At 45.4% G+C, this 10079-nt stretch overlaps 1 protein-coding gene across 4 annotated transcripts; it reads left to right on the forward strand.

Annotated features, from left to right (window-relative positions):
• Positions 1 to 572: 572 nt before the first annotated feature.
• LOC105701538 (proto-oncogene c-Rel) lies at positions 573 to 9438 on the forward strand. Of its 4 annotated transcripts, XM_012428360.2 has the most exons (13): positions 573 to 876; positions 1055 to 1209; positions 1778 to 1865; positions 1947 to 2212; positions 2307 to 2550; positions 2629 to 2772; positions 2840 to 3030; positions 3163 to 3301; positions 5566 to 5658; positions 7010 to 7178; positions 7244 to 7485; positions 7556 to 7731; positions 7824 to 9438. In XM_012428360.2, exons 3-13 carry the CDS (start codon positions 1814 to 1816, stop codon positions 7965 to 7967), a joined length of 1860 nt encoding a protein of 619 aa, XP_012283783.1. In that variant the 5' UTR covers positions 573 to 876; positions 1055 to 1209; positions 1778 to 1813; the 3' UTR covers positions 7968 to 9438. The 4 variants fall into 4 exon arrangements, with proteins under 4 accessions (XP_012283783.1, XP_023288924.1, XP_012283784.1 ...); XM_023433156.1 differs by lacking the exon at positions 573 to 876 and having other exon boundaries at positions 997 to 1209; XM_012428361.2 differs by lacking the exon at positions 573 to 876 and having other exon boundaries at positions 1121 to 1209; positions 1778 to 1861.
• The last annotated feature ends 641 nt before the right edge of the window (positions 9439 to 10079 follow it).

The raw sequence follows: 10079 nt of genomic DNA on the forward strand, positions 1-10079 counted from the left end.
TTATTGTAAGCGTTTCAGTTGCTTGTTTGGACGCTTCGTCATGGGGACGCGCTTGGCCTCGACAAAAGACGTGCTAACATCGAGCGACGCTTAAGGTGAAATGAAAGGGTCATTATTTATATATACGTCAAAATTTTCAATAAACTTTTCTCCAAATTGAGTGCATCGAATCACTTGAAACGTGAACACGTGATTATGGAGGCCCTAAGGAAGAACGCGATGCTCGTGATATTTCATGTTTCAAAAAACAAGATTCTCTTATTTAACCTAGATTTGTACAAATTTTTTTTTTTAGGGGAGGAAAGGAAATTTAGGAATAAAAATCATATAAAGAAGTACATCGAGCGAGTTTTTTTTTACTCGAATTCGATTATATCAAGGTGAGGAGTATTTCTAAAAGCTCGGGCTCTGACCCGGCGTGACCTCGATAAATAGGTTAGGGTGCCGCCGAGAACTCGCCGGCCCTGGCGGCGCGCGCATCACGTGACCCTCCTGAAAGGACCAATAACCGCTCGGGACCTATTACGCTTCCCCGAAAAATTGCGAACGCCGTGCGATCATCCGCTCGAGGATCGCCGCACGGACTAACTTAATGCGAGCAAGTGTTAGCGTCGCCCTCGTGTATCTCCGTGCTAAAAATAATCCCACCGCGGATCTCTCTCGCTCTTCCCCGGTTTTGTCGTCGTCGCACCTTTAAGAATTACCCTGGCCACGAGTCCATCGAGAATCTGTCAGATCGTTTCCGCTTAATTCGGTGAAAATCGGTCGGTAAAACAGGTCCGTTCGGGCGGTCAAGGATCGAGCGAATCGCGGGCGTCCTGTTCGGTGTGAATTTCGCGCGTAGTGCGCAGACGAGCTGCGTAGCAGGTTGCGAGGGTAAGGAGTGCAAGGTGCTTTCCGGTGGAACCGGCCGATCGACCAATCCGCTCGGCGAATCGTGATTCCATTGGAGCCGTGCGAGCCAATGGCAGCGCGCGCTCACGACGTGCGAGGCGCTCCTTGAGCGCACCACCGATCTCGTTCCCAGTGATTACGTTCTCCTCTTTATTTACAGACGTACTCCTTTCCTATGAAGACAACCGGGTGCGACGAGATAGTCCCTGAGAAAACTCCGCTGAGGTGGTTCCTTGATTTCCACGGTTTCGGGAGAGTTTATCTCGAGTTCCTGGCGGACGCACCCGAGCCAGAGGCACCATGAGCTTCGGCCAGGCAAGTCACTCGCATTGTCCTACGATAGTTTAATTATAGCCGGACGGGCCGGACAAGCCTAGGCTCTCCCAAAATAATGATTGGATCAGCGGTCGCCGCTCTCCACCCCCCTGAGAGCTTCCCGAGGGATAAATGTTAGTGTTCCTTCTTCCCTGGAGCTCGATACTGCTTGTGACGAACAGCTGTCCACTGCATTTCGAAGGACGAGCTATCCTGATCTCTAACCTCTTTCCGATGCTCCTTGAACACCGAGCTCTTCCTCGACGAGAGCTGACTTATGGGCTCAAGGTACGCGTCCATGCTGACTTCGTTCAACTGGTCTCTTGCCGATGGAAATGCTTTTGTTCGGTGCTGTTTTCGTGAGGACTGTTGTGCCATAACGTTACAAGGATCGTCGACAAAATGTGGGGCGACTCTATTTCAGTGTACTAAGTGCAGGAAACATTATTCCAAGTAGTTTTGCGGTCTTTGACTTAGTATAAGTGTAGAATTACGTTGATGAATATTCTCGAGTGACTTGAAGTTGAAAAGGTAGAGCAAGTTCTTAGACGTTATTTCATCTTTACAGATAAGAATGACATTGGGAAGATAAGCATTCAGAGGCATGGAACGCTTCCATCATATGCAGGATGGCAATATAAACATAAGCGATGTCAGTAAGTATACTTGTGTTGCGATCCTCTTAAAAGAATTTAGAACTCAGGGAGCCTTAAATGAGTGAAATTCTTGCTGCTTAGTCGAGGTCATTCAAACGACAGATCCTGGATTCGCGGAGTGTAACGGAAGTGAAGAGCAAGATATAGTGGACATGATTTCTGGAGGTGGAATGGAGCCCCTGAAGCCAATCGCCTCCAGTGGCTCGAGAACTTATCCCTATGTTGAAATCCTTGAACAACCGGCAAGTAAAGCTCTTCGCTTTCGCTATGAGTGCGAGGGTCGTTCGGCAGGAAGCATACCTGGCGTCAACAGTACTCCTGAGAATAAAACTTTTCCAAGTATACGAGTAAGTACTGCTAGAGTTTAGAAATGCATATTTTTCACACCCTCAAAGCCTGCGTTATAATATTAATTCATAACTATACTTTTGACTCAAACAGATAATTGGGTACAAGGGTCGAGCTGTGGTAGTGGTATCATGCGTGACCAAGGACCTGCCGCATAGACCTCATCCTCACAATCTCGTTGGCAAAGAAGGTTGCAAACGAGGTGTTTGTACCGTCGAGATAGCCTCGGAGAACATGACTGTGACCTTCGCCAATCTTGGCATACAGTGTGTCAAAAAGAAAGATATCGAGGATGCTCTTAGAGTTAGAGAAGAAATTCGTGTGGATCCTTTTCGAAGTACGAAACATTATCTCCCTTTGTGTCCTACGAGATCTTTGAGCCTATTTTCACATTTATCTTTATATGCTTCTTCAGCTGGTTTCGAACACAAAAGGCAGCCAACCAGCATAGACCTGAATGCAGTGAGACTGTGTTTCCAAGTTTTTCTGGAGGGAACGGAGAAGGGAAAGTTTACGGTTCCTCTAACACCTGTCGTCTCAGATCCCATTTACGATAAAAGTAAGCCACGCTTTCGAAACTTCTCTCAACATGTTCGACCTTTCAAAAACTGTGTCGACTCTTTCAGAGGCGATGTCGGATTTGGTGATATGTAAGCTCAGCACGTGCAGCGCATCGGTCGCCGGGGGTACAGAGATGATTCTTCTCTGCGAAAAGGTGGCAAAGGAGGACATCCAGGTTCGATTTTTCGAGGAAAGAGACGGCCAAGTAATCTGGGAGGGATTCGGCGACTTCCAGCCCACGCACGTCCATAAGCAGGTATATATTCTCACGAACCTACCTAACCTCAAAAAATTCACTCATTTCGCATACACCTGCACGACAAACGTGCAGATGAAAAGGGCGACTTAGAACGTGCTTCCTAATTTCTTTCTGGCTACGGTGCGCCAGGTAGCGATCGCCTTCAGGACGCCGACCTACAGGATGCAGCAGGTGGACCATCCAGTGCAGGTGTACATCCATCTGCGAAGGCCTTCGGACGGAGCCACGAGCGAGCCGTTGCCGTTCCAGCTGTTGCCGATGGGTTCAGGTAGGCCCGGGTTCTGGTCGTTGCGCAAGGCCTTCGCCAGGAAGAAACCCGACTACAACGTCTTCGGAAGGATCCTCGCCGCCGAGGCGTCCTTGCTCTCCGGGGGTGCAAGGCTGCCTCGCGACATCGACGAGTACAATAACAACGACCCTGAGACAAAGCGACTGCGCGAGGGGATCTCCACGTTACCGTACCACGTGGGGAACGGAGTGGAGTCGCGAAACGGGGAGGCGAATTCGAGGCCGCGGAGCACGGGGAGCGTCGAGTTCCTCGGAAGAGCCACTACGGTGATCCCGGAACCCGAGGTCGCGGTGGTGGCCGAGAGGAGGCCAAGCGAAGGCCGGCCTCGAGTAGACGGCGCAGCGCGCGAGACCCTTGAGAGGAAACCCGGTATCCGTCCCCCGGGTGTTGAAGTCAGAGCGAATGTGAATTCTCCGAACAGGATCAGGAAAGAGACGAGCGCCGGGAACGCGGAGAACGCGAGAAGAAGCTTCCAAGGCGAGGGTAGCGCGCAACGTCGTCAACGCGAGGATTCGTCGAGACCCAGGGCGGACTGGTTCGACTATTCGGAGGTGGGCAAGTGGGTGCAGCGGGGCCAGGAATGCCTTGAAAAAAAAGAGGACGAGGAAGATGGTGGCAGGTCGCTGAACGAGTTGCTGTCTCAGGTTGCCGAGTTGGACCAGATATACGCGGACACGCATAATCGGTTGCTGAATGCCGCTCTGGAGGAGAACCCCTCCATGGACGTTGACGTGTACGACAGCAGGACTTATACGAGTCTGCAGCTCGCCATGAGGAATCCTATAGAGATCTTCGACTTTCAGGACGAGAAGAAGTACGAGGACGTGGGGGTGCCGCTGAGGTTGCGCTCAGGGACGACGCCTCCGCCGTTGCCGCCGCCCCTGCCTCCGCCATTGGCGGCGAAGAGAGACAATAATAGGGAACTCGAAGAGAGGCTTCCACCCCTGCCGCCTAAACGCATCAGGAAGACTCCCTCGATGCCGGTACTCCCTCGCCCCAGCTCTTCTCAGGGGATTCCGGAAAATTCTCCGATGGCCCCTAGGAAAAACTTGCCCTCCTTGCCCGGCACCCTAACTAAACAACCGAGGCAGGGACTCTTTTCGAAGCTCTTTGCCAAGAAGTCGAAGAAGGACAAAGATGGCTCCCTGAATACCAGCAATGGGTCCCTCAATGTTACCGGGAGTCTTGGGTCCCTGACGAGGAGTAACGTCCAGGAGTTCTCCCGCTCGCATCAGATGATTCATAGACAGAGCTCGGCTGACGCCAAGATCCAAGATGGCGACGAGTCGCCCCCTTATGGCGTAGAGCTGACCGAGGCTGAACATTATGCGCTTTATACGACCATGGCACCCCACGCCACTGCCTCAGAATTTGACGAGATGTCTTTTTACTACAGTCCTGTCGAGGGCGGTAAAATATTGGACGGGAAGGGGACGTAGAGATTTTATGGAAACGCACCGCCGCTCTTCTCTTTCCGCCATCTTTGTTGGACGAATTCATGTTGGCGGGTAGATTGAGTATTTCAACGGGTACTCCGGGAATACGGCAATACGAAAAATTGTTATATTTTTTATCGTGGATTTTCATAGCGATGTAGATGGAAAGAGATCATTTTATACGCCGGAAGTACGCTTGGAGAGTCGAATTGTGGTGGTTGCCTTCGCTTGATGCTTTTCTATTTTCTTTTTTTTTTTTTTTTTCTAAGTCGATTTAGATAAATTCAACAGTTATATTATGGAAGGTTGAAATCATTTCATTGACTAATGGAACTATTCCTTTGGGGAATAATTCTTTCTTAGTTCGTTTGTTTTCAACGTGTTATTTCTTGGTTTCATTGCAGAGGCATTGATAGGTTATCCGAGGGATAACCTATTTCTTTATGCTTCTTGAAATTGTAATTGCATCTCTATGTCCTAACCAATGAGAGATAACAAGTTCAGTCAATGATTCTAGTTGATTGTCAGAGTGATCGTTAAGATTTTCTTCGTAGTCTGTAACACTGTGTTAATTATGCATCGTTAAGTTTTATTTCTTTTCTTTTTTTATTACCAGTTGAAGGAGCTGAGAAATCGAAGTTTATACCGTTTGATTATGCGTATGATAAGAAAATCGTAAACGTATAATGAGTCCTCGAGACTTTGATATACCGTGAGGCCTTAATCTTTTATGGAGAAATTCGAGAGCGCTGTCATTTTTTGTGGACTATTATGGAACCATTTGTTAATTGTGTGACCGATTCGTAGATGATCCCGATTCGTTAAGGCGAAAGAGGCAAAAGTTTAATAAGAGCCCGAACGCGCTTGTTTTGAGACATGTACAAGCGGAAGCTGAGAAACGTGAGTATTTGTTCCGTCTATTTGTTCTGACTCTTCTGCCTAAGGCTGGACCGGGGCTGGGTATTGGTGTCCTGCATCAGAGTATTTGTGCAGCTGCACACTTTTTGAAATACTTGGTCTAAGAATCTTTGAGGAGATGTTTTCAAATTTAATATTTTTCTACACTCTTGGTGCTTGGTGCAGTTGACAGGTATCGATGTAACTCAAAGTGCTTTCAAAGCAGTAAGAGATCGCTGTGAGTTGTATGCGATCTAGGGATGTCAAAGGAAAAATTCAGGCATCGATGCTAGCATTGTATTTTATACTTTTTTAAGGATGCATTTTATATACAGATTGAGAATCTTATATTTTGATAATCGGCGAGCAATGGCCTTGTATACCTTAAAATTGTATGTGTAAACTTGTCAAGGGGCTGCAAGAGCCTTTGAGGGGCTCCAAACGGCAATAGTGACAATTCTTTTGTACATCAGAATTCTCGTTGTTGCTCTACGCGTATATACATATATATATTTATATATTTATATACGTATGTATAGTTATAAACACGACACGTGCCTCGGCTCATAGTTTGTATCGCTTTGAAACGAAATAAGTGCTTTCTTCTCGCCGAAGGTGTTTTAGAAACTTTATCTTGTAACCGTCCTACCGCAATAGGAAATGGTGTTGTGCAATATTTGTACGGTACAGTTTTTATAAAGAGGTTTCTCTTTCTCAGAAGGAAATTATATTTATAAATTGTATCGATTAACTATATAAATAAGATATTTATGTATATACATATATATGCAATATTATCTGGTGGCAAAATAGAGATTTTCATTTCCTTCGGACTACTCATTTACCTGAGGGAATTTCAGATCGAATGCTTTCGATCGATGACTGTAAAGGTACGTCGGTGTTGTCAGAGAAAGTATGATTTGCCACTGGTTAGCTTACCTTTGCAAGATAATTTGTTATTTGTGAATTGTTTGATTTTTCTCTGGATTTTGCTACAAACTTAACAGCATCCAAGTAAGCATACTTGGTTTGTGGCTCTGTAATGAACACAATGTGTTGTTTTTACAAGTTTTATTTTTTCTCCACTTTAAATGGTGATTACGAAAGCACGTAATTTGAGTTTTTATAAAAGTGAGAACTTACTGCAAGAGCACTGTATCATGTTTAATTTTGATTCTCATGAATCTTTTCTATGCATGTGGGTTTATACGTATTACCAGCTTGCAGCAATATTAGTTTTTCCTGCATGCATTTAAAGCCTTTCTAACCTTTGCTACGACTAACCTGGTATTTTGATGAGCTATTATTTCATAAATCGTGTAACGTATAATTAACCAACAATTTGCTGTTACAGATCAAGCGTTATTGAATGCTCCGGTTCAATACAACTTCCGTCTTGTGAAGCCGGAACCCATGGAGAGAGTTTCACCTTACGGAGGAGGCATCGCAGCAGGTGGAGCATCTCCTTTATATCCAATAGCAACTACTTCTCCGCAGCCTTCTTCCAGCATGCAGACTCTTAGGTAAATATGGTACATTAACCTCACTTTTGTAACAATATAATTCCACTAACTACGATACATTCCAGGCCACAGTCCTCTCCAGGTCGTACCCCATCTCCAATGGAATACACTTCATACAACATCCCTCTGCAGCAGCAGAATTTACCTTTCCAGCACCTTCCTACCTCTCAGTCGCTGACTTTGCCATCGACGAGTACTCAACATCCTCAACTGTCATACATTCCTCAACAGTCGCAGTCCATCGAACAGATGGGGCTCAACAGGGTATCGAGTGCTCAACATGCTGCCTTTCAGCCACTGAATCCTGGTAAGGGTTAATACTATATTAATTAATTTTAATAAATGAAATTGTTGATTAACAAAAACAATCATTGTAGGCCGAGCCGAGGGTGCAACAGCTGACGTTGGCGTGTTGGGTTTGGACAACCAACAATACAATTTCGACATGAGTCTCAATCCCCTGGACTCCGCAGAGTTAAGGGAGTTAGCTCTCTTCGGTACAGCTCTCTCGGAGAATCTCTCCAGTGGTCTCTCTATATCCGATCCTGTCAAGGTATTTCCACCGAATGCCTCAGATCGCTTAACATTTGACGTCGATCTGTAATTCTGTAAGATCGAGTGCATTAATCGAGAATTAATTTGAAGCCGGAGCAAGGTCGAGAGGCGGCCGAAAGCAACACAGGCGGTAACGAGATGAGCGATAGCTTCCTCAAACTGACTAACACGACGATACAAGAGTTGTGCACGCTGAATAACATTTACAAGCCAGCAGGTGACCGTGTCGGTTAAATCGGAGTACTGTTTAAGGTACATTTAAGACCGACGTGTGCAATACGTGTAATGTAAGGAAAGAGTGATATTATCGTAAGCGGTGCTCAAGAGTATCGTTTGCCAATTTATGCGGTGATTTACGGAAACCCTCTCGACGGAGTTCTTAACGTACTTTCCCTGGAACAAGAAATACAATGGAAACTCAGAGTCCAGAGGGCTTCCCTAACACTCGCCATTTGTATTTATAAGGTAGAAGATAAAGAAAATGGTACTTTTAAGGGTTTCTTGAATGACCACTAACTTCTTTGTAAATACTGTGACTAAAGGGATGAATGAAATAGTCTAATACAATTTGATTCCGAGAATTATACGTACAGTTAGCGATACTCTATCGTTGAACGACACCGAAAAGGGGATTAATGTTTCGAAGACGACGAAACTTCTCAAAATTTCGGAGTATGTCGGAACTGCGTTATTCGGAAAATACTCGTTGACTTTCTTTTATCATTAGACGACAAAGTATGTGACCTGCATATGAAATGTTATGCAACTTAAACGAATAAGCGAGGTAGAACGAGGCGTACGTGGTATATGAAAGAGAGACTACAATGCCCACATTTATTGTGCAATATTCGAAATGAGTCTGTAAATACGAAAGGAAATGTTGGGTTATCGTTACTGGATCATTTTTCCAAATGTATGTGCAAATCATTTATAGGGGAAACCGCGAGATATATTTACGTTACGTTGAACACTATTTTCTTTTTGTTACACTATTTGTTTAGTACAGTCATGGCTTTGGAATTAAGAATCATTAGGAATAAATTGATGTGAGATTTGGTGCCTTGAAGTGTTGTAAATCTATTAGAGATATTAAAAATATTTATGGCCACTTCGATCAGATCGCTGCCCTCGAAGCAACTATCCGTTATTTCGGCGTTTCGCGAGTAACACTTCTCTCTATAGTAATGTATTTATACGAGAAACTGTAAAATTACAGGTAGAGAACATTGTACAGAACCCAATCCGATGAACAAAACTACGGATTAAGGTCTTATCATGTAAAGTATCAATGTAAAGAGATTAATTAGACCGATCGAGTCTCACATTGGCTGTTAACCGTCGGTTAAGAAATAATTCCACTCGTTTTCACCGAAGTACCGTATAAGACCAGAAAGATGTTACCAGTACGCAAATGATAGTCACGAAAGGTTTCCTCTTCGTTCACGGTTTCTGACTTAAAAGTAAAGAGGGAACCTTTCCCAATTTCTACATTCTAGCCATATTTCCAAGGTTACCGCGATTAACAAAACCTCTGGTTAACCCGCAGGGACTATAACTTTGTTATCGGTGCTACCTCGAACCTATTGTTATATCACAAACTACAATTCGGATAAGTATAATGCCGATATAAATTGTTACTACATTTTAAGGCCTAGATAAGCGAAGGTCGCATCGCAGGTTGCGATTAAAAATGCTTGAAAAGTCACTGAAGGATGTTTCTTTAATCGAGTGTAACAATAGCGACAAAGGCGAGTGCTTTTACACGTTACATCAAGAAACTCGGTAGAGTTTTGAGCGAGAAACTCCTAGCGTTGAGTGATGCGAGAAACGCCCTGCGCGTTGAGTTCGAGCAAAAAATTCAGAAGTTTCCGTAAAAGCCCATTAGCCGGGTCGACGCTTGATAGCCAATAAATAATAACCAAGCGGGACACTAGATGGCAGCACGGGCGATTTAAAGTATTACAGAGTGAGGGGAAGAGCATGGGCAGCGTGAGCAAGAGATGAGTTGGGAGATTGCTCACGGGCAGGATCGTGTGATCGCATCCTGTGCTGCCCTCTGGTTTCGTACGTTAGCTTTCACCGTTTTTTGCCCCCAAGGGCGGCGCAACGAATTTCTGATAGGAGCTCGCGCACTCGCAATGGCGATACCATCTACCAGTCGCCGTCAGAGATGAGTTGGGAGATTGCTCACGGAAGGGATCGTGCGATCGCATCCTGTGCTGCCCTCTGGTTTCGTACGTTAGCTTTCACTGTTTTTTGCCCCCAAGGGCGGCGCAACGAATTTCTGATATTGAACTCGCGCACTCGCGATAACGGTACCATCTACCAGTGACCGTTGGCGGCTCA

This window comes from Orussus abietinus, unplaced genomic scaffold, assembly GCF_000612105.2.
Source record: "Orussus abietinus isolate OABI.00-Male unplaced genomic scaffold, Oabi_2.0 scaffold596, whole genome shotgun sequence".
Lineage (NCBI taxonomy): Eukaryota > Metazoa > Arthropoda > Insecta > Hymenoptera > Orussidae > Orussus > Orussus abietinus.

Coding starts and splice junctions, on each gene's coding strand:
- LOC105701538 (XM_012428360.2), top strand. CDS start 1,814: ATGGAACGCTTCCATCATATGCAGGATGGCAATATAAACATAAGCGAT. Junction 2,773..2,839: donor AGATCCCATTTACGATAAAA/GTAAGCCACGCT, acceptor CGACTCTTTCAG/AGGCGATGTCGGATTTGGTG. Junction 3,031..3,162: donor CCACGCACGTCCATAAGCAG/GTATATATTCTC, acceptor ACGGTGCGCCAG/GTAGCGATCGCCTTCAGGAC.